At 38.4% G+C, this 25,821-nt stretch overlaps 1 protein-coding gene across 2 annotated transcripts in view; it reads right to left on the minus strand.

Annotated features, from left to right (window-relative positions):
• LOC136260739 (uncharacterized) overlaps window positions 1-24,825 on the minus strand; it is a 226,248-nt gene extending 201,423 nt beyond the window's left edge. For both annotated transcript variants that reach the window (XM_066054604.1, XM_066054597.1), the window contains exon 1: window positions 24,700-24,825. In XM_066054604.1, coding sequence (XP_065910676.1) covers window positions 24,700-24,766 — 67 coding nt within the window. In that variant the 5' untranslated portion in view covers window positions 24,767-24,825. The remainder of the gene's footprint in view (window positions 1-24,699) is intronic.
• Window positions 24,826-25,821: the final 996 nt, after the last annotated feature.

Genomic DNA, 25,821 nt, shown 5'->3' on the forward strand with positions numbered 1-25,821 from the left:
CAAAATTTCAATTTAATATCTTCGTTTTTTTCTTCTTCATCTTCATTTCGCACACTTCTCAAAATTTGCCATAAAACACGAATGCATACTCCAATCGGGCTGAAATATGGCACACTTGAAGGGCTCATTAAGGAAGATCTCAGTACCAACTTTGGTAGGTATCCGATGAACATTCACAGAGTTATGACCGATTATATGCGTAAAATAAGGTCGAAGGTTTATCACTCCTACAGGGTAAACCCCTTGGAGGAATACGTTGAAAATTGATATATAGATGGAGTAACCATCGTAGGATTGCCTTTTGTGGTTTAAAGGAATTGAGATAAAGACCATGGAGATATGACACAAAACCCAACCTGTGTCAAAATTACGCGATCAATTTTTATGAATAAAAAAACTATTAGTTTTCACGTCTACCAGGCAAACCGCTTAGAGCAATGAGCTGAAAATCAGTATGTAGCTGGAATAACCATCATAGAAAGTTCTTGCAGTAGTACAGAAGAATTGGATTACAAACCACTGAGTTATGATTCAAAAGGCAACTACGTGTAGCAAATGCGAAATCGAGATACTCTAATAGAACAGTCACCCTAATAGAGCATTCAGCTATGTTTACAACTTACTTCATTATAGAATTATATTACATTGCAAATTATTCTGTATGGAATTCAGCTACAAACAGTTAATCTGATAGACAATTCAGCTACATGCAAGTCACCCTGTAGAGAGTTCATCTAGAAACAAATCACCCTGTAGAGAGATCAGCTAGAAGAAGTCACCTTGTAGAGAGAGTTCAGCTACAAAGAAACTACCGTGTAGAGAGTTCAGCTGCAAATAAATCACCCTGTACACAGAGTTCAGCTACGAACAAATCACCCTGTAGAGAGTTCAGCTAGAAAAAAAGTCATCCTGTAGAGAGTTCAGTTACAAAGAAACCACCATGTAGAGAGTTCAGCTGCAAACAAATCACCCTGTAGAGAGATCAGCTAGAAGAAATCACCTTGTAGAGAGTTCAGCTTCAAAGAAACCATCATGTAGAGAGTTCAGCTACAAAAAATCAATCAATCTGTAGAGAGTTCAGCTAGAAGAAGTCACCCTGTAGAGAGTTCAGCTGCAAATAAATCACCCTGTAGAGAATTCAGCTATAAACAAATCACCCTGTAGAAAGATCAGCTAGAAGAAGTTACCATGTAGAGAGTTCAGCTGCAAACAAATCACCTGTAGAGAGTTCAGCTACAAACAAATCACCCTGTAGAGAACTCAGCTACAAACAAATATGCCCTGTAAAAAGATCAGCTAGATGAAGTTACCTTGTAGAGAGTTCAGCTACAAAGAAACCACCATGTAGAGAGTTCAGCTGCAAACATATCACCCAGTAGAGAGATCAGCTAGAAGAAGTCACCTTGTAGAGAGTTCAGCTATAAAGAAACCACCATAATAGAGAGTTCAGCTGCAAACAAATCACCTGTAGAGAGATCAGCTAGAAACAAGTCACGATGTAGAGAGTTCAGTTAGAAGAAGTCACATTGTAGAGAGTTCAGCTACAAAGAAACTACCATGTAGAGAGTTCAGCTGCAAACAAATCACCCTGTAGAAAGATCAGCTAGAAGAAGTTACCTTGTAGGGAGTTCAGCTACAAACAAATCGCCCTGTAGAAAGATCAGCTAGAAGAAGTTACCTTGTAGGGAGTTCAGCTACAAACAAATCACCCTGTAGAGAGTTGCAAACAAGTTATCTGTAGGGAATAATTAACATGTAATAAATGTATTATTATATATATAATTTGTACATTTACTGATAAAATCAGAATTAGTTAAAGTATTTAAAAACTTCTTCATCTTTCTCTTTTTCCTGTGGTAAAGAAAAAAAGATGGGTTAAAAAAAACCCAAAGCCGGCCATAAGCCAGCTTTGGGGTATACAAATACAAAAAGAAGTGAAATCTAATCCAAAACAGTCAAGCTGTAAAAAAAGAGTGCGGCCCTCGGAAAGGCTATGGTGAAAAAAGATGTGAAATCCAAAGTGGCGGCCAAGAAATGGCTGTGATGGTAGGTTAATGGTAAAATTTTAATAACGACAATTCAGGTGAATTTTGTGCCAAGACCAAGCGGCACCACATTCACCTGAATTGTCGTTATTAAAATTTTTATCATTAACCTACCATCACAGCCATTTCTTGGCCGCCACCTTAGATTTCACTTTTTTTTTCACCATAGCCTTTCTGAGGGCCACACTCTTTTTTACAGCTTGGCTGTTTTGGATTAGATTTAAATGTTTCACAGATACAGCTACATACATGTAATTATGTAAATGCCTATTGAAAATACCAAAAATTACTAGCTAATTAACTTTGTATTTAATTATATTTGTTTGCACAGAGTTTGATGTCATTATACTATTTGTATTTATTCACACTAGTGTTTGATAGTACTGTATAGTAGGGACAACAAAGGAGTAGGCATCAACTTTGAAACCAAGTCATCTGGGTCAGACCCGCTTTAAAAATTATCTGGGTCAGTTATCCAGGTCTGACCTGGATTGGATCACATGTGAAGCAAATTAATTAGTTGGACAGTACTGAGTGTCATAGTCAAGTCCTGATGCAACCCAGCTTCTTTCGTGAGCCACACCCACTTATCAGATGACTGCCTGCATTTACACCCATTTATCGGTGATATTAAAGTCTACAGGTATGCACGAAACCATGCTCATAACTGCCTGCTGGCTTATGTGGAGCCACACCTACTAATCGATTGTTGCTGTATGAGATAAAGTCAAGGCCAGCTTTTTTCATGAACCACGCCCACTTTATATCGGGAATGTATCATACTTTTAAAAACTATGGTGTGATAGGTATGCGCAAAGCCACACCTACTTGCAGGAAACATATCTTGTTTTTTGCAATCTTACGTGGAATCAAGTCCACTGACTATGTACCATCATTAAGTATAGACACCCTTTTGCTTACCACACTATTCAGCACTCAAAATGTAGCTCTTGGTGCATGCCTCACTTTTAATTAACCCGGGTCACATCCATGTCAAATCTGGGTCTGACCCGCGGGTCTGACCCGGATAGCAACAGTGGGTCATCCGGGTCAGCAGTAGTGACCCAGTTTCAACGCTGGTAGGCATGGCCCACAAAAAACATCACCCAAAAACCAGCCACAATTTTCCCTGATGACGATGAGGAGGCAGTATTGGTTAGGTAAAACTAAGCCCAAACAAGCTTTCAGATTGACCCAAAAAGCTTTCAACAAATTGCTATGGAATTTTTAAAAAATTATTTAATGGAATTTTATACTGACTTGAGTAACTGACTGATTCCTTCAGACAAGCGTAACTCGATAACAGCTAAGGCTTGATTTTTCACTGTTCGACATCGCTTTGGCCCGACGGGTGCCTTTTAGGCCTGAGCCTATTATGCTTTTGAAATTGCCTATTATGCTTTTGAGCATTGCTCCAAAATTTCTCCTATTATGCTCCAATTATGCCCAGTTGTGTCCCATTATGCTCCAAATATGCTCATATAAAATTGTGTCTTGACTGCTCTATTAGAATACCTAACGCATTGTGAGCGTTCTATTAGGATATTTCACTATGCGGTGACTGTTCTATTAGAGTATATCGATCTCTAACTAATCTTTTCTTCACAACGTAGCTGTAAATCAGATTTTTACCATGTTTGCACACTATCCCATTCTGCATCATGCAAAATAGGCAGAGTTTCAGCTTCTCTGATAACCAATGCACAAAAAATTTGCCTATTATGCTGGCATTATGCTGATGCTTTTGGCTACCTTTTATGCCCCAAATTATGCTGGCATAATCGGCGTAGGCCTAGTGCCTTTTGGCATACCGCAGTACATATAATACATTCTTCATGGACTTACCAGTGTCTTCCTTTGTGTCCCATTCATCTTTGCTGACAGCCAGTTTGGTGGTAGCATGTGATGACTTCCCTTTGTAACGGAAATCGTCCATATTTTTCATAGTGGCTATTTTGATTGCAGAGGTGCTTTTCCAACAGTTCTTGATTCGTACTGCTGAAAACAGATTGAGCATAACTGACAACAAAGCATAATGGATACTTCACTTTTCAGACATAGCTGGGGCGCGCGGCACCATTTCAGCTGGGGCGCGCGGCACCATTTCAGATGCGGTATGCGTGGGTTCACCAGTCATAATAATTATTTACAAAAAAAGTTAACAAACAAGTACGTAAAAAAGTTTGGAATTTTCAACTAGAGTAGGGAACATACGTACGTAGCACATTGACAAAAAGTGCTGAAACAAGCTGGAGTAGTACAAGATATTAAATAACAGTAAAACAATAAGAAGTGTTATATCCCTACTGTGCTCAAGATACCATAATGGAAAAGCACAGTAGGGATATGACAGTTCTTATTACTTTGCTGTCATTCAATATCATGCACTACTCTCCAGCTTGTTTAAGTACTTTTTATCGATGTGCTATGGTCCCTACTCTAGTTGAAAATTCCAAATTTTTTGTGTACTTGTAACAAAATACACAGTATGTGCGATTTCTCCACCATATACGTACAAATTTTTGAAGGATGTAATTTTCACAGATTTCGTGGTTGCTTAGCTTTCTCAAAATTTTCATTCTTAAAAATTCACAATTGTCATGGCTATCTCTGTGCTTTCTAATAGGTAACCCGAGCAATCCTTGAAAATAAAACCACAAGAAACGTGAAATTTGTTAATTCACAAAAATTACATATCTCTAAAATTTGTATGTATACGGTACTATACGTACATTAAAATATTTATGTAATGGCAGTTTCTATTAGAGTATCTTGACCATTTTAAGCAAATATGTCACCAGGTCTGCAAGAATCCTACATGTCAGTGCAAGCCTAATTTTACAGTAGAATGCAATAAACGCAATGGGGGAAATATTTACAAAAGCAAAAAAACTCCATAAATTTCTTGTTTCAGGATGAAGAAAGGGGTTAATGGCAAAACCCTTGGTAGCATCGTGAGGAGTTCAAAAATCTTTGATTTGTGTCAGTACTCTCAAGGAGAGAGAAGATATGAATGAGCATTAGTTTGCCTTGCATGGACAAGCAATTCTTTACTCGTTTTTTTGTCTTCACCCTAGTTGTCCAAATGGCCTAGAAGACAAAACTTACCCAGCAATGGATTCACCTGTTACTAGAGAACCCGATGGTGTAAGTTGAATCTTGGCAGAGGACTGCATTTGTAAGTTATTTAAGTACCTGTAGTTTATTTTCCATAGTGTCACTGTACATATCAATTTTTCTGCTGTTGCCACTTTGTAGCGCTGTAAAGTTCTTGCATTTACTTTGTTAGATGCATCCTTTTTTGCAGTCACATTTTTGTAGGGAGTCACATTCATTTTTTTGAAACACAACCAGTAAGACAAAACGCTACAAATAAGTAATGCTTAAATTAATGGTTAGGTAAGGAAGTAGCCACAGCATCTGCAATACAGTACTGTTTCAACCTGTAATCAATTATCACTGCAGTATTTCCTCGATTAAAGGGGTAATGTGCTGTTTAAAACATTTGATTATTTTGGGGCCCAATAAAATCATGTGATGCTCGTACTTTACCACCTGCAACATGAACTTGACAAGATACACAATGCAACCAGCTGGTCTTGGACAAGCATTGAGTGGCTTCCATATATCAAAACATAGTACAGCATGTAAACAGTGCATCACTGCTTTAATATCAAGCAGTGCTATTATTTTTGTAGGATGAAAGCCTCAAAATAATGCCACTAATCAAGGATGCGCTACTATTAGCTGATCCATATAATGTTTTTGCAGGAGATGGCTTTGGAGACATGGTATCAGAATCTGTAAGAATAACAAATTTCTGTTGTACGGGAACATAAAGTGTATTGGACAATGGCACGCAGTGTTTCATTTGATGTGTGGAGGTCTTTTATTTAGAAAGAAACCTGGTATCAGGTGTCTTAATGCTAAAACACCTGACTCAATAGGATAGTTGTTTACAATCATGATGTGGCCCACAGTAATGCAATTAGCCTCTTGTGGACAATTAGTATTTAGCACATCAGTAAACACCAAGGGAAATGATGCAGTTGCGAGTAGATTGTAAGAAAGAAATTATACTCAGGTACTCGTTATCTGTGGCTAGCTCAGTGGGGATTGGACCATTGTGGCAGTTGATTAATCAAAAAAGCCATTAATTCAGTTTGTGGCTTTCACCATAATTATTATGATGCAGTTGCGAGGAGATTGTAAGAAAGGAATTATACTCAAGTACTTGCTATCTGTGGGCTAGCTCAGTGGGGATTGGTCCATTGTGGTAGATGATTAATCACAAAAGCCATTAATTCAGTTTGTGGCTTTCACCATAATTATTAAAGCGCACACTGTAGACCTAGACAGCCATGCTGACACTGGCTATTCACATTCGCTGCCATTCACACGTATCTATAATGCCTCAAATACACTCTTTATTGGTTTTACGAACCTTTATTCATGCTCCAGGCCATGGCTTCAGCAACCTCTTTTGCTTGCTGAAATACCCTCAGTGTTTACGTAGGAACTCTCCATACTAACTCAGTCTAAACAATCGTAATACAGTAGGTGTCTTTGAGGATTAAAAAACCATCAGTGACGTCAATAATTACTTCAGTTGTGCCTCGGTAATTACTGATGTCACCTAAGGTTTCTTAAATCCTCAAAGACACCTATTACAAGTGACCAACTATTACTAAGGAGGTCCTATAATAGGCAAAAAGAATTTACAGCTAAAAAAATTATCATGACTGTCACACTGTTTCCATCATCATGAATGCAGATGTGGACAGAGAAGAAATTGTTTGGCACATACTAAGAGAGCATTACTGTTCTGGAATTTTATTGAACAAGGAGGAAGCATAGTTTGCAAAGTAGATGGACAGAGACAAAAAGGCATTGGATTAGAAGTTTCTTGTTTGTACTGTTTAACTGGTACAAGACAACTAATAAAGCAATTGAAGCAAAAGCATATACAGCACACATCAATGTCATGCCCATTTTGATTATAATGCTTCAATACTAAACTGTCAAGCAATCAGAGCACCTTTTCAAGTGAAATCAAGCTATATTTCACCAATCAAAAATACTGATCCTGGTCGTAGATGGCTTTATGAAGCTATTGGTAGTGATTACTCTCCTTGTGTTACTTTTATTGTACTGACAATTAGTAAATTATCATGTGCGTTACATACAAGGAGAGTAAAGACTGTACATTGTAAAATACATGTAATGTACTGTTCACAGCGTAATAGCTAGGGTAGTCTGCTGGTAGTCTAATGTACTGTTCCCATCCCCTTCATCAGAGGATGGGAACTCAAACTCGTCAATACTTGACTCATCTTCATTTGACTATTCAGATGTGTTAAGAGCTGCAGACTCACTATCTATTTCAGCAAAAGAATCATCTTCACTAGGTAATGCTTTAGTCTGCAACAATTTCTAAGCTCCCCCAGCTGCAGCAGCAGCAGCAATATCTTAGCTCAATCAGCTGGTTTAAGACAATGAATTTCCCTATCTTAGCTCCCATCTGTAGCCACAGTAAATCCCATGTTTAAAGGAACTAACAATAACATCGGCAGATAAACCCTTCCATGCCTTCTTAACCCACTGCACCATTTGAACCTTTGTAGGGGCATGCTGGTTTTCCACCTTTGGTGAAGGTTTTCTCACCCTCCTACTGCCAGACATCCTGGTCTTAAAAGACTTATTCCAACATATGTACGTTTTTGTATCAATAATAATAAGACATAATCACAATTCATTTTTACTGCACCCAATTATCCAAGTATACATGGTAGCCATGTCAGAATACTGCTTAGCAGTGACAGATCATGAGTATTTATGTCACAATGCGTTACTTTATCATCCATCTAAAATACAATCCCTGAATGTGTCGTTTTGTGCACAGAGCAATCTGTCACTAGGTTGGCAATAAAGTGACTTGAGTAAGGTTTCAGTGTATATTGTTAACCATTAATATATTGTTCACCATTGTTAACATATGTACATATATGTATTTTTTTATTTTTCGTAACTTTTCCTCTTCAGGTTTACTGATGGGAGCTATGCAGTATTGTTGACTGGTCCATACATAATGTGGTGATTTGGAATGCTAAAACAGTATGTACCATTTCTTGCATGCACATGTTGTAAAGTGTTGTAATGTGTCCACACTATATTAATTATAATCATATTCTCCTCTATAAATACTCAGTTCCATTGTGCCACTGAGTCGTAAGTAGGTTGAGTCTGGATTATTCAGGACATTTGGGTCACATTTTGTCCTGGCCAAGTGGATTTCATCCACTGACAGAACATACAGGATCAGATCACATGTATAAATTACAGTGTAACTTGTCTATTGCCACCTTTGCTCAATAAACAGGTACAGTGTGTAAATTCTCACTTTGGAATTGGCTTTTCGAGAGAGCTTGTCGTTCTATACTGGTGGCCATTAAGACAGGTTTCCTTGATTATACCGAGCCTGAAGCATCCCTGTACACACTCCAGGAACAAACACAATGTCAATTCCTTTACGAGAAGCTCTATCCTTCACTACCTGAACCTTAAATGTATGGTATCCCAACAAAGGAAGAGTGTGGTGTCATATATAAGTTCCAGAGCAACGTGAATTCAACCATTTGATGGTGGTTGTTTTGTCCATCCAGCCATTTTATGAATACTCTACATAAACTCTGATATTGCTTTGACTGTACATTTCCCTTTAAACAAAACAAAAGGGCACATCTTCCATCCATCTGCACACGCTGCCACACAAACTGTAAACCTGCTTTTATCATGTCAAGTGATCTAAATAGGAATACCACATGTGCCCCTTATGTCTAGGTGGTGCTTGCTGGTACAGAGGTATGTCCATCCAAAGTGCCACTTTGTCCATGGCAGTCAGGCAGCTACCTGGACACTCATTCCTTAAGCACAATTTCCTAACATTCATTAGATACAGTAATCAACAACTTGTGAATCAAGGTCTCCTGGCAATTTCTGTGATTCTGTTGTTTAGGGCTGTACCAATACCACATTTTACATCCGATACCAATATCCGATCTTTATTGTCTTCTACCGATACAGGTTTTCTGATGAACCGATATTAAAGACACAGTTGATACATCAAAAGTTTAGCCGATATTTGAATTATAGTAACTACATAATGATTAAAATCAATTATGCTGTATGAGAATGGCATTGTTATTGAAATGATACACACTCTTACAAACAGTTGCGTAGCTGGACTTTTAGTGATGGTAGGGCCTAGGTGAGGCACAACTACGTATCAACTCCACCTATGCAATAAATACATGAGATACGAGTCCAACTCACTGAACTCTTTATACATTTATGGGCAATTCCGTTGTGATGGACATACAATTCACACAACGAATTGATCTGTATACAGTTATAGAAAGGATATATTTTTATACAATGTACATTCAGGCAAAAGCTTGACCTAGAGTACATATTGATGCAGTTAGTTTTCTTTTTAATATAGGGGAGGGATTAGGCTTTGATGAACAGTCGTGACGTACGTACACAGAAAAATGTGAAATTGTCAAGTAGGAAACTTTAAATGTTAAACTCTGTGAAGTTTCTGCAGATATTGTTCTTGTTTTACCATATGTTAAAGCCAATACATAGAAGTAGTATTTACTACCTAACCAACATTAATTGGATATTACATAATTAAGTAGATCATCATTAAACTTTGTGATGGACGTACGTGAAATCTGTGACGGACATACATGTGTGATTGAGCATTGTATAATTGTAAATCTAAGCATTGTCAGATGTAGCATGTACTTGTAATTGTAAACATATTGCAAAATATATAATGCAACTATTTTTGTCTCACAGGCACCAACTATTCTCAATTACCATCAATATTTAGTGTTGCACAGAGCATTCTCTGCTAGTTTAAGCCATTAATTCTACCATCCAGATTTCCGGCTTTGGCCATTTTGAACCTGTTTATCTGTTTACTTTAATATCACCATCTTCTGTACTGGTTACTGTATCTATCAAGGCAACTCAACTGGCAGTACAGTTGTCAACTTCCCTTCTGATTTGATGCTTAACATCTTCGAATGGAGTAGTAGCAAACTTGAAAATCTGTTTGTAAAATACTTAAACCTTACCTGCCCTAAACACTTGAAATGCAACAAACGCTATGTACTACATGCAGTGAAGCCATCACCACCTTTAATATAGTGTTATATAGTAAACCTGATTACAGTCAATTTTGGACAACTTGACAAAGCTTACACAGTCCTAGTGGTGAATACTTAAGTGTGTTAGTAATGTGAATGTTCAGATCAAAGCATCTCTTCACATTGTCCTCTTCTCCATCACTCTAACCCCATCAACCATACACCTTCATGAGATGTTACATTTCATGAGGTGTCGTAAAAAGCTCAGTCTAGTAGATCGAGAAATCACGTCTGATAGAAAGAGAAATCTTTAAGCTATGCATATGTCTTGAGCACAGTGATGATTTTAAGGGGTATGAAGTTTGTTTTCAGACGATGGTAGACTGGTAAACTACATGGAAGCAAATATACTGTACTATATACGCTCTAGATCACTTGAAATCAGCAACATAATAAAAGTGATATTTTACTGATCCAAGCTATAAAATGCATGTCTACAGAGTGATGCCTGTAGTGTATGTATATCTTTATGTTGTGAAGTTGATGAGAAACAAGTTTGCGAAATGGATTTGCTATAGCCTCTAATTTAAGTACCTGTACAAACAAGTGAAGCAAATGTTATAGACAATTAGGCCATTATTTTGCTGTTGCAGCTAATTAGCATTGTTACGCATGTGCTTTTTCTTGTTACATTAATTAGAATAACATGGTGGTCAACATGTGTTTCATTTCTTCGTCACATGGCACCCAACCTGGGGCAGCCAAGTCCTGAATTCCTTGGTGCCAGGTGTGAATAGGCACCCCAAAAGGTATTCCCTGTGTTTCGTATAAATTTGTTGTTCTCGGCTGTACTTGTTGTAGAAAGATCCTGGCAAAGAGTACGCATCCAAGACCACCATGTCTGAACAATTAGAAAGACTGAAGCAATGGAGAAAGGGCCATCGCGAAGTTGTCACCAGATTGATAAATGAAACTGCTCCATTGCTTGAAGGAGAAAGAGAAGAGAAATCTATCATTCGTTTACATATTATCGACGAACAGTTCACAGAAAAGCTCAAGGTATTACGAGGTTTTAATGAAAAATTGTTGAGACGCGAAAGAAATCGAAAATGATGTGCTGGAGGTGGAAGCTATTGCTGATAAGGTTTTGCAATTGTGTGGAAAAATCAAAGCATATCTTAAGAAGCCCGATAAGTTGCCAGTTGATAAGTCTACCGATGCTTCCATTCCGAAAAATACGGAGACGAGCGAAATCGCTCGAAGGGACACTCCGAGGTTAGATCCCACGGGGCAGACTGAAAGTAGAGTTAGACCTAAGTTAGCAAAATTGTACCTGCCTAAATTTTCCAGAGAGGTAATTCATTTTCAGTCATTTTGGGAAAGCTTTACTTCTGCAGTACATCAAAATACTGATTTATCAGTGATTGACAAGTTTAATTACCTCAATTGTGGCCAGTGCAATATAAGGACTCACATTGTCTGAAGGTAACTACACAGCAGCCTTGGAGTTGCTAAAGGAACGATTTGGGAAGAAACAAAACATCATTGCAGCAAACATGGAAAAACTTGTAAAACTCCCTAACTGTAATGGAGACAAAGCTGTTCAGATTCGTTTAGTGTACGACAATATTAATGTGAATGTCCAGGCCCTTGAAGCATTGGGAATTTCCCGTGAACAATATGGTACGTAGTTTATTGATCCCTGTGATAATGACCAAGTTATCATACAACAGATAGCTCGAGTTACAAAGAGAGATGTATGGGTTGTGGATGAACTTTTAGAAGTGATAAAGAATGAAGTAGAAGCCAGGTAAATGAGTGAGAGCATGAAGTTTTTCGGCACAGAAATATGGAACAACAAAAGAGATTGCTGCCGCCCACTGCAGCTGCCTTTCTAGTGCGAGAGGATACGTCAAAGCATAAGGTGCAATGTGTATTTTGCAAAGCTGAACATTATTCAGCCAGTTGTGAACAGATAAATACCATCCCAGTGAGGGTGGCAGTATTGAAAAGAGGTCGTTGTTTTCTTTGTTTGAGTAATGGTAACTGTGTTTCTGAATGTTCTGTGAATAGGCGATGCCATAAGTGTGGAAGGAAGCACCATTAGTCACTGTGTGAACAGAGTGTTACTCCAGAGCCACCCAAAGATACCAGTGTTAACACCAAAGGAAGTGACACCTCCACACCCAAAGTAACCACCGTAGCGAGATGCAAGAATGAAGTTTTACTACAGACTGCTCGCACTTTTGCCTACACAGCAAATAGTGATTTAGTACCTGTGAGAATACTGATGGATGCTGGAAGTCAGCATTCATACCTGTCAAATGAGCTAAAGATGAGACTGAAATTGAAATCCCTGAAACAAAAAACCTTGACTGTGAACACATTTGGAAGTGAAGCGTTCAATAAGAAAAAAAGTGACTTGATTAAAGTTAGACTGCAAGCTAAGCAGGGCAAGGATGTAGAGATTACAGCACTAAGCTATCACACCATCTGTTCAACACTGCAAATACCCGTCCAACCACAGCAATATCCCCACTTATAGGAATTGGACCTAGCAGATACAAGTGCTTCCAAGCATTTGTCTGACAAAGTTGATATGCTCATTGGATCAGACTTCTATTGGGATGTTGTCGCTGGAGACATTAAACATGAAAATAAAGGGCCGACTGCTGTGAGTAGCAAATTTGGATGGCTTCTATCTGGACCAGTCAATGCTGGAAACAAAGAAGTGAATTATGTAGTGTCTAATTTGGTAATGGAAGGAGTTGGTTCACTCAGTGAACAGTGTGGTGACCAAGATTTGAGTGATGACTTGCACCGTTTCTGGGAGACAGAGTCAATCGGTATAGCCGAAGAAACCAAGATGGTTTCCATGAGCTATTTGTTTGTTGATTTGAAATATGATTGGGTCCTGGGTAGATACCAGGTCACTCTTCCTTGGAAAACAGATATCAGACCTCAAGGCAATGATTATGAAATATCCATGGCTGGACTTAATCAGTTAAGAAGCAAGTTGCAAAAAGATAAATCTCTTTTTAACAGTATGACGCAAATTTCAAGATGCAGGTACAGGACGGTATTATAGAGCATATCCCTAGCAAAACACACCAAGATGGCTGTCATTTTTTACCTCACCATGTTGTTATAAAGACCGACAGAGTGACCACCAAATTGAGAATTATTTTTGATGCATCAGCCAAAGCCAACAAAACATCACTTTCATTAAATGACTGCTTAGAGAAAGGACCAAATGGGATACCGCACATATTCAATTTACTCTTGAACTTTTGAAGTCATCTAATTGGTCTTACTACTACTGACATAGAAAAAGTGTTCCATTAAATTGTCATAGACCCAAAGGATTGTGACTTTTGTGGATTGATGACATTTCGAAACCGAGGCCTGAGGTAACACAATACCGATTTTGTCGACTAGTATTTGGTTTAATATCTAGTCCAGCAATTTTGACAGAAACAATCTAATACCACTTGACACATTTTCTGCTTAAGGAACCAGAGATGGCAGAATTATTGTCACAGTCGTTTTATGTAGATGATTTTATCTGTGGTGTACAAATGAAGAAGAAGGAATGTATACATACGTATGAGAAGGCCAGACAACTCATGGCAAGTGGAGGATTCAACCCCCGCAAGTGGAGAACCAATTCAGAGTCCTTACAGCAAAAAATTGATTCCACAAATAATACCATAATTCCAAGTAAAGTTGAAAGAGTTAAGATATTTGGTCTTACCTGGGATACAAAAACAGATGAGTTCCGCTTCAGTCTTAAAGATGTTGTGATGTTTGCCAAGTCACTACCACCTACTAAGTGGTCAGTCTTGAAGACATCCTCTAAATTGTTTGATCCGCCAGGACTCCTTAGTCCATTTATCATTGCATCCAAGATTCTGTTCCAGATTTTGTGTAAGGACAAGGTGGATTTGGACCAAACGTTGACTGGGCCAAGTGGAAGCAGTTTACAAACGACCTAGATGTGATGTCATGGATATGTGTCCCAAGATACATGTATTATCACATCAGAGAGCTGATGCCTGCCACATTGGAAATTCATGGATTTAGTGATGCCTCAGAAAAGGCCTATGCAGCAGTCATTTATTTGAGGTCTGTTTAAGTGATGGAACGGTGAGTACATGTGTCGTGGCATCAAAAACCCATATTGTACCTATAAAATGGCAAACAATACCTAGGCTAGAATTGTTGGGAGCTACTATACTTTCTCGTTTAGTCAATAATATATTGAAGTTTCTGCCTATAAGGCCACAAGTATACTGATAGACGGACTCAATGACAGCGTTGTGTTGGATCAAAAACCACTACCATTGGAAGCAGTACGTACAGATTCGAGTAGCAGAGATATGCCAGTTTACAGGAGAGAGTTGGAGGTTTTCCCCAGGATTGGAGAACCCAGCAGACATACCATCAAGATCGTATACAGCCAATATCCAATGAGGAATGGTCCAAAAATTTTGAAACAAGATCCTGACAAGTGGCCTGATAACCCCACACAATATGAGTGTACAGAAGCTAGCGCAGAATTAGTGAAGAACTCACCAGTCATAGTACACTCGATGGTATCAGTTGTAGAAGACAGAGATGTAGTTTTAAATCTTGAAGCCATTTTTGACCTGAAAAGGTACAATTATAAGCTTAAACTGTTAAGAGTGACAGGAACTGTGTTGAAATTCATCAACTTGCTGAAATCTAAAGAGAGAACAGAAGTATCGAAAGATTTGAACGGTGAAGAATTGAGAGATGCTGAGAACCTATGGATCAGATCAATACAGACGAACTCCTTCCCAGAAGAACACAATCAGTTACAGAAGGGTAAGACGGTTACCTACAAGGGGCAATTCAATTGTTTATAAGTGATCAGAATTCATCCACTGTAAAGGACACCTGGGTAATGCAAACCTACCAGAAACTATGAAGTACCCAGTATTGTTACCAACAAAACACTACTTTACTGAGCTGTTAATTAGAGAGAGTCACAAACTAGTGCATCACGATGGTGTCTCAGAGGCATTGGCATCTTTGCATGAGAATTATTGGATTTTTAGAGGCCGTGAAGCTGTAAAGAAGATTATAAGACGATGTAATGTATGCAGACGTTATGAAGGTAGACCATACTCTGGACACTGATGCCTGATCTCCTAACTGAGTGAGTAAGTGAAGACCAACCCTTCAACAATACAGGGGTAGATTTGCTGGGCCTTTGTATGTTCGGAGTGGTGCAGGGACACAGAGTAGTAAGGCATACATTTGTTTATTTGTGTGCCTCCACTCGAGCATTGCATTTAGAGGTTACTGATGGCATGACAGCTATCACTTTCTTGTTAGTTTTCAGACGCTTTTGTAGTAGGAGAGGAGTACCATCACTTGTTATGTCAGATAATGCAAAAACGTTTAAGCATTGTGCTAAGAAAGTGATGAAGGTGGTACGATCAGAAGAAGTCCATGAACACCTGACAAACAAACATATCTGATGGATATTTATTGCAGAGAAGGCCCCCTGCTGGGGGGGGGGGGGGGGAATTCACTGTAATGTTTGATGAGTTGGTGACAACTGTTGCTGAGATTGAGGAAACACTGAACAATAGACCCTTGACCTATATGCAGGATGATGAGGAAGGTGTGTCCTATGCTCTAACCCCATGCAGCTAGTTTAATGTATGGACGAAGGTTAGCTACTACACCCAGTGGATGTCAATTTGAGGTTTCAAGTACTAACAAAACACTGACTAAATGAGCGAAACATTAATTTCGCGTGTTGAGCAGTTTCACCCAACAATGACAGAAAGATTATCTGTTAAGCTTACAAGAACGAACTGCAATCAAGACACCTATTGACAATGCTAGGAGGATACAAGTTGGAGATATTGTGATACTTAAAGAAGATGGGACAGCCAAATGCTTGTGGAAATTAGGAAAGGTGACTGAAACACTAGGAAGGACGAGATGGAAAGGTTAGATCAGCAAAGATTCAGGTACTAAAAGTCATCTATCTAAGGCGTCCAATGAAGCAGATGGTTGACTGGTTGTAAATGTCTTTCATGTTAGTGTAAACTTTTGGTTATGAGGGGTAATCAAACCCCCTGGGAATGTTATAGACAATTAGGCCATTATTTTGCTGTTGTAGCTGCAATGGCTTTTTCTTGTTACATTAATTAGAATAACATGGCGGTCAACACACGTTTGGTTTCTTCGCTACAGCAAAAAAAAAATTTTTTTCCCCTTTACCTCATTAAAACTCTCTTTGCTTTCTACTACTCACTTTCAATTACAGGTACAGTGTAGTAATATTCTCTGGAATAGACGCTGATATTTTATCACGCATCTGCATGGAGTAAACACTTCTGGTGTACACATGTGTACACCCCATCTGAGAATAATAGTTAAAGTTAAACCCAACCACAAGTAGGATATCATAGTTATCAACCCAAGGCCAAGGCAAAGCCGAGGCCAAGGTGTTGATAACTAGATATCCTACAAGTGCAGGTGAGGTGTAACTAGCTTCTATCCCACACTTTGAAGCAGTCAAGTTCACAAACGTGTCAATAATGCTTTTTTTTACCTCATCCACAGCCGCCCACACACTCGATCGCACGACCTTCGAGTGCGTGGGCGGATAAAGACAAGAGTATACTTGTACACTGTGTATGGCTTCAATTTTTGCTGAACTTGTAGTTTTATAATGTGTAAGGCTTTGATTACACTTCTTTCAATTAAATGTGTTAATTATGTTGTCTTCCATATATGGGTTTAACTACCATATACTTCCAGTTTTTTACTTTGATGTAGGGCTTCAGTGGGATAGAATAGTCAATATAGTGTGTATATTTTTAAAATTTTCCAATGGTGAGTGTCTTTGGTTGTCAATATTATGCAACTGATGACATGCATGAATATTATAAAGCTATGAAGCAATGTAGTAGATGCATGTTTGCTAGTTGTGATGGATGGACGTGACGGACGTACAAGAAAGTTGTATGTTTTTTAACAGACACGAAGAGGTGTGACCTTTCAATTAAGGGTGGATAATATGCCTAATGAAAAGTTAAAAGTGAATTTCAAAAAATGTTGTACGTATGTAGTTTTGCAGAGATATTTTTAAAAGATGTAATATTTTGTGACAGATGTACAGTAATAATGACATTCCAACTTTGCAAGCCATAAAATGTAAACTTGAGCAGGTGATTAAATTTTTGGTGCTTAACTATTGTACAAGTGATCTAAACACACTATAATGGTAATAAAAATTTGTTATTCCTGACTGTAGGAAGCACAATAGCACAAAGTGCCAGTAAAGAGTGATATCACAATGCTTAATAAAGAAGGAACCATAATATGTTGTCCTCTGTAGACCATATTTGGTTATAAACAGTATAATAGGGAACAACATGCAGTCTAGGCATGCGCCAGAGGAGCCACACAGATGGGATCTGTAACCTTCTCTACATTCAACCTCTACTTAATCATTGACTTCTCACCATCAAGGGGGCTTTATTAAATGCTATCCCACTAGGGACCTGTTGCTTGGACACACACTTTTTTTACAGTTATAAGCTGTTTTGGATGGGGTTTTTCAAACCTTTTTGTTAGAATAAGCATACTCTCACTGTTGAAAACAGTAGGTGGGTTTCCATGTTTTTGACAGTAACCCATTTTAATTTAGATTACAGTGACAGAATATTAAAATACAACTGTAAGTTTAGTGGCATGCATCTGCAGTAAACTATCACCCATTTTAACTAGTAAACCCTTAGTAACACTCTACCTTTCATCTTGTACTACATTAAAACGATCAATAGAGGGGTGCGTAATTATATCCTATTGTAAATAAGCGCCATTAAAATTTATATCTATATATATATATATAAAGTTGAAAAGCCGTCTGTCTGTCTGTTTGCATTCCATTTGAGTTCACGCATTCTACTCACCAGTTGCCGCATGTATCGAAGTGGTTTTGGCACCAAACAAAGCACTCATCTAGGAATAACCTAGTGTTTAAATGAAGCTTCTAGCTGCCGTTGTTCATTGTTTACAGTGCATTTAGTGCAAGGGTGTAGAGCAAAAATTCATCTGAATTCTTTCTGTAAACCGCATGCAAACCGCAAGTAAAGACCTATGTCAGTCAACTTATGCATGCATTTATAACATGGTTTATAAAAATGGTTTTCAAAGTTGAAGAAATGGTTTAGTGATGAGGGCAAACATTTCATAATGTAGTGGTCCCGAGTTGTAGTGGTCCCGAGTTCGAATCCAGGTTGAAGCTTTCTTCATTTTTTTTCACTCTGGCAACCTTTGTGTGCACACCTTTTTTAAACTCAACTTTTAGCTCATAGTACCTAAGCATGCGAAGCACATATTGACGTGGGATTTTAGTGAAATTATACCCCCATCATCTGGCAAAGCAAGCGTTGTTGTAGCAAATCAATACATCCTTTTGTTTATTCCTTATAGGGCGATGAAGGCACTGGTGTAGGGAAGGATCACTGAAAAGTTGAGCTACATGCATTCCTGTCAAAACTACCGACAAACAACTGTGATTTGCACACCTCCCTTAACCCCAAATCACTTTTGGGACTTTTTGATGCACTTTTTTGTTCTATCTGTTTCATGCATTTTTTATCCACAAAATATAAAAGTACACACAGTTTTTCAGCACATAGACTGCCTTACATTGTCATAGGGACTCTTATAGCACTTTAATTTGTGGTAGGGCGGGCAAATTTCCAAGATATTTGTCTATCTGTATGTTTGTCCAGTGTGTATAGATAAAAGCTAATTCTTTCACACTTAATCTGTACGACACTTTACCTGTTGTAGAAAATTAAAGCATGATTGGGCAGGTAGCTACTACTGTGCATCTGAAAACTACAATGTTATTGGCACCATACAGATACCATATAGTTTACACTGAAGAACTGTGGGTGCAATTGCATGACCTGGCACAACAATTTCACTAATCCTGCTTACACTCTATATAGATTTAGGTCTGCTTAAAGGATCATACAATACCTTAAAGGTCATAATTAAAATTAATGATAATGTTTAAACACCTGAGTGAGGTTTTGTATGGCAAGATGTATAATATGTGTCACTACAACATTAAAACTTAAAGTGCATAGCATAGGGCAAGTTCTGAAATTTTGCTTGCCATGCAGTAACTGCAATTGCAAATTGTGTTGGCTTTAAATTATGCACAAGTTCATTTCTTTTTATATTGACAGTAAAGCATTTCTTTTTGTTGACAGTAAGGTAAACGTCATGTAGTAGCTGAAACCGTGCTATGTGTACACCACCTGTCATGTAGGTATTGCCTTAGCTTGCATATAGTTTAACTAACTCTGCATGTTCATTGTTTCATTATACGTAATTAAAAGGATGGCATAAGGACTCATCATGCACTGTCAACAGCATGTAAAGCAGGTACCCACGCTTTTGTTTGCTCTTTACAACATGTGTACTGGTAGGGAAGACGCACTGAATAATTGAACTACATTCCTGTCAAACCACAGACAAAACAAACCTCATATTTTTTAAAAGTAACAACGCCATGGATGTTACATAGCTACTTGGTGTTTAACGCTTGGTCTCTGTTTCCAGCATTAAAATGTTTATAGTAGTGCATGTAGGCAGGTACCAATGCTAGTTACTAATAAACAAACGCACCAGAATAGGCTGTGATCTTTGCAAGACTCTTAAGGCTGTTGTCTCATCACCCAAAGGTTGCTTTTTCATATTGAAGAGATTTAGTGCCACTGAGACACAATTGGTGAGTTTAACTATACATGTATTTGTGTTGTAAAACGTAATTGTAAAAGACGTAGTTAATTAGCGCATATCATGATAACATGTATTGTACAGTGGAATCTCTGTCATGATAGTATACAATTATTAGACATTGGACCAGGGTGAAAATTTTACTGCTATATTCGGAGGTTGTACGGAGATGACTTTGTAGCGTGTGTATATCTTGATAAATAATCCTTCCGATGATGATCACTAATAGTTTAGTGAACTGGTCATTATTGTGGGGACAAATTTTCTGACCTAGCTTATTAAGGAGCGGCTCTTTAGCAATTGGTAAGAAGCATCTACAATGCAGCTGTTCTAACTGGCTTTAGACTACAACAAGTTTGATAATGAAATTTGATTGGCTGAAAACGTGGTCTCTAAATCTCATAGAGCCATGCTCATGTCCAATAGAGACCACGCTCTGAGGTGATACGAAACACGATAATTACGTGCCTGTAACATTGGCAACGCATGGGCGTTTAAATGGCTAGTAACAGCCATACTGAATTAGAGGGAGGTGTAATGGGCTTGTTTGTACTAATCAACGCTACATTACTTGCTTACAAGCAGCTGTCGAGGCACAACAACAGCAACATTGAGATGTAGTCCAGTCACTTGAGTCCAGTACTTCGAAACATAGCACGCGCCTGTAACATTGACAACAAATGGGCGTTTAAACAGATAGCAACAGCCACGCTGAGGTCCTACCATGTAGGGAGGTGTAGAGGGCTTATTTCTAGTAATTAGACATACATTTCTCATTTACAAGCAGCTGTCAACTCAAGGTACAATAACAAGTTGTAGGTTAGATGCCAAGAACCACTAAGTTCTTGACATCTAACTATTATATAGAGATGGATTTAGTGTGTGACAGCATATGAGACAGTGAGTGCTGGCAGCAAGGAGGGAACTAGAGCGCCAAAAGCACTGCTCCAGGGTGTAAGCTATAGGATCACAGATGGGACATTTCCAAGTTGGCTGTCAGCCCAAAATGTCAGAATTTTCACTTTTGGTCCTAATAAGTTCCTGATGAAGAAAGTGATGAAGTCACTATCCCTAGGATACCGTATACATTTTTCAGAATATCCGTTTCAGTTCTAGTATATAATAGCCAAGCATAAGACAAAAATAACACAGCATTCCAGTGGTTTAGTGGTGACCACAACACTGCCTAAGTAAACTGTGGTGAGATTTCAGACTACCAGAAGCCCTGGAATGCCTTCAACAAATGAAATTCTATGGAGTGTACATAATAGAGATGCAACAATATCCTCCACTTAGTGTTGTTTGATAGTGATGCAATGGAGACTATGTATCATTGTACTTAAATACTATACTGTTGCAACTCTAGTACATATTTTTAACAGGAAATGTTTGTTAACTGTTTAGATATACTGAAGCCACACCCGCTCATCTGAATTCTACAAATGGAGTCATACCAACTCGTCAGTGCACTTACTCCCATTGCTTATCCATGTTTGGATAAACATGCCATTGTGTGAGGCCTGCTACCATGGTAGGCCACTGGAGAAGTGGAGACATTGTTTTCATAGCAGTTATATCACAGTCATTATTGTACAATTGATGCATTATTATTATTGTGAAAACTGTTGGGTATTCATGTGTCCTCTGTGTGTTGTAACTACATGTGTATCCATATAATTTTGTGTGTGGCGCTATAAAATGCATGGTGACAATTCTAAATTATTGATGGTTTTGCACACTTCCTTTTAGGCTAGCTACATGTACCAATTAAAATACACATACTCACAGCTTGTTTCAATAACTGGTAACCGCAGTTGTGCTCTGTGTCATTCTTTAAGCTGCGCCTTTAGAGAGCAAACTACGTGGGGACAACTAAATCCAAATTTCAAACTAGCCATTCTCGAACGATGGCATGCGGCACACTTCTTTTATAGCTACATGTACTGATTAACTACACTTACTATTCACAGCCCAGTTCATCAATAACCAGTGACCGCAGTTGCTCTACGTCATCCTTTAAATTCTTACAGAGCAAATTATGTGGGGGCGACTAAATTCAAATTTCAAACTAGCCATTCTCGAAAACTTATGTAACAATCTCAACGAAATGTTTAGAACAGTTTAAAGACATATTGCCCTACATGCCAAGCGAGTATTGCGGAAAACAACAAAATGGGTTTGTATTCGGCCTCTAGGTCAACTAGGGACGACGGAAACTTCGTTGGGTGCTGAAATTACATCTGTAAGGTAATGATGTATGGCAAAATTGAAGATGTGAATCTTGAGACGATTACGAGAATATGGAAGTGATTGCAGGGCAATCAATGTTCAGAATACACAAAGGAACGTAAGGCATACACCTGCAATTACATCTAACCGCATGCATTTTTTTTAAACAACGAAACCTCCCCTTTGATGTCAGCAATCTCGATCTCGAAACAGTCGACATGGATTTACTTCACTGCTTGTATGGTAGTTACTAGTGACACGATGAGTTTAATTCTAGAGTTTCAGAGGGATAGCGTAAATAACGGGTGCAGGCCAAATTTGACGATGTTCGTTCCTGTAAAATCCTCACGTGTAGTGGTCGCATCATTTATTGTCTGCGGCACGCGTTTCTGCTTTACTGGCCACGCGACTCATTACCATCATCTTGATAGTAATTATCTCTCCCTGGTATCAAATTGATCACTTTGGCCAGTTTCCAAAAGCAATGGACTGATCCTTTGTTATGTAATAAACAATCTGACCAACAGCTATTGATGTAGATTTTCTCCCATTAGTTGACTTGACATAATGATTCTCTCTAAGGCTGAGCAGATACTCCTTACTCCACTGTCTATTAAAGCAAGCCAGAAGGTTGAAATGATGCTTGGCCTGCCTATTTAGGGTGCTTATGCTTATATTAGTCATCTTGCATAGCAGTGTAGGTAAAGTATATGCGTAATGATGCATAACACATTTTAAACATGCTATATTGATGTTCATATGAAGATGGGCATGTACCCCATATGTGTGCTGCATGGATGAATGGCCTGCCTGCCCAGTGCCCTGGCATAGCAAAAAGTCTGGTTACACCACTGAGTATTACTGTAATTATGTCAGATCTAAACATGAGCAAAAAGAACAAAATTGTTAATTGACACTAGTGGTTGCCAATGTCCCTGCAAAACCCCCAAATCAGTTGTGTACAAGAGTCCCAATATTTATGTATTTCAAACAACATTACAAGATGTTTTCACTAGCTATTTGTGCATTAAAGTGGATAACAGGGACCAGGAAAACAAATTTTATTTGTGCAGAAACATTTGACAGCCAATTACTCCAAATAAATAGTCATCGTATCTACCCAATCATCGTCAAAGCCATTTTCATTGTTTTTTTGAACCATCATTATTAATGATGCAGAAAGTGTACAAAAACAAAAATAAATAAAGGCAGGTAAATTCTCGGACACATGCGACCAAACAGGATCACAGAAGGAACTTGCATGGGCATGGCAAGGAAGATGTACTTACAAAAAATAAACTATCTATAAACAGTGTTGGGCAAGTTACTTTGTAAAAGTAACTAGTTACATATTACATATTACTTGCAACTGAACTATTTAGTTACAGTTACATATTACCCATAAAATAAAGTAACTGTAATAATATTACATATTACATTACTTTGTGTCCACAACCTTAAGCTGTCACATGTGAAACTATCACCTTATCACGTGACATGATTGCATTGTTGGACAATATGCAAATTTTGGTTATAAGTAAGAAGCAGATGAATAAGCTTCATTCAGTAGGCCTCGTTACTTCGTTGTGGCTAGGCGTTACTCAGAGGATAACTAACGAGATTAGTAACTTCGTTACTTGTAGTAATAATATTACGTAATATTAGACTTGTTACAGTAACTATATTACTTAGGTAACGCATTACATTTGTAAGTAAAGTAGCTTGCGTTATATTACCTGTTTTTATAGCGTATTTCGTTATATTACTTTGTTACCACAAAAGTAATAATATTACATAACGCATTACATAAGTAACGCGTTACTCCCAACACTGTCTATAAAACACAGTTGGTTTTAGTTTGAGTTTTAGTCACTGTGATATTAAAGTCATGTTATTATGCAAAACTGATCTGTAACTTTTAGCTAATCTATAGACCTATTATATCCACTTGCACCCTAGAAACGATTTTGTAGCATTCTAAATATTTGTGCACTTGAATCCCAAGCCTTTTTGCGGTTTTAATTACGCGGCGTTACTGTGACAATTTTCGCGCCGTGATAAAATATTTCACAACATACAGACATAGCAAGGTCAGGCCTGCCAACCTGGAAAGTAAAAAAATCTTGAGATTTCTGTACCTTTATTGTAGTATTGCAGTGTGTAGTAAAAAAAAACTGGTAGATGCTATGCTGAGACCAAAAAAAAAAAAAAAAAAAAAAAGGTCTCGACTTTTCTCAAAAACCGTGAGATTCGATCTGCTGCCCTTGAGCAGGGTAGTGAAACCGTGAGACTCACGGTAAACCCGTGAGAGTTGGCAGGCCTGCAAGGTACATTAGCTAGTATGCCTGATTGAAGTAGCAACTTAAGACTACTGATACGTCCCGATACTGGCGCTTTATCAGCTCAGCATCGTAGCTTATAGGCAATGCACAAGAAAAAATACACAAACGGTAATTCAGTACCTTCAAGCGATTCACAGAAACAAGAACACCCAAATAGCAGAAGACACAGTAGCACAATTCCGGCCATATCGCCACTAGTAGTCACCGTCAGTTTAACACTGTCGAGAACTGTCTGGTCACCTCGCACGTGCACGCTGATACATGTTAGTCTGGCGTAGCCGACCCTCGCGCTACGCGCGCGGGTCAGCTACGCCAGACTAGATACATGTATAGCTATTTTTAGGGAATCCCCAATCTTTAGTGCACTTCAACTCAACAACTGTAAGCACACTAGACTGTAAATGATTCGAACTTTGTACGCATGCTGTTCTCTGACACTGTAGTTCTACTGACGATGAACTTGATTTTCTCTTTACCTTGGATCCAACTGTTTTGGATTTTTACATTACATGATTGCAGAGCCCAGGGTATGTCCATACAGTATAAGCTATATGCAAATGTATAGCTATGCATACATAAATAGTTAGCTGCACTTGCGACAGGAATCAAGAATATAAAACCTTGAAGTGTGTATCTAGCTAATTGCCGCTTCTGCGGAAGTGTAATTGTTTTCTACTTTATGCACCTATCAATACATTGCCCCCCCCCCCTCGGGCGTAAGTAGAGCTTTACAGGGGGAATTGACACGAAACTGCTGCTCCACTATGGGGCATTAATTTTGACGATCGTTCATTAAGCGCCCAAATATTTTTTTTGTAACTTTATGCTATGTCAAATCCCGAGTAAATCCCCATGTTGCAACTGGGACCGATTTAACACGATATAGGTTTGCCCTACTATATGCAGGCCTGCCAACCTGGAAAGTAAAAAAATCTTGAGATTTCTGTACCTTTATTGTAGTATTGCAGTGTGTAGTAAAAAAAACTGGTAGATGCTATGCTGAGACCAAAAAAAAAAAAAAAAAAAAAAAAAAAAAAAAAAAGGTCTCGACTTTTCTCAAAAACCGTGAGATTCGATCTGCTGCCCTTGAGCAGGGTAGTGAAACCGTGAGACTCACGGTAAACCCGTGAGACTCACGGTAAACCCGTGAGAGTTGGCAGGCCTGTATATGGGGCATTTGATATTCGGCCTTGCATTCGGCTATGTCAAATCCCCGCTATAGCCTCATATATACCCGAGGGG

The sequence above is a fragment of the Dysidea avara genome, chromosome 1 (assembly GCF_963678975.1).
Source record: "Dysidea avara chromosome 1, odDysAvar1.4, whole genome shotgun sequence".
Taxonomy (NCBI): domain Eukaryota; kingdom Metazoa; phylum Porifera; class Demospongiae; order Dictyoceratida; family Dysideidae; genus Dysidea; species Dysidea avara.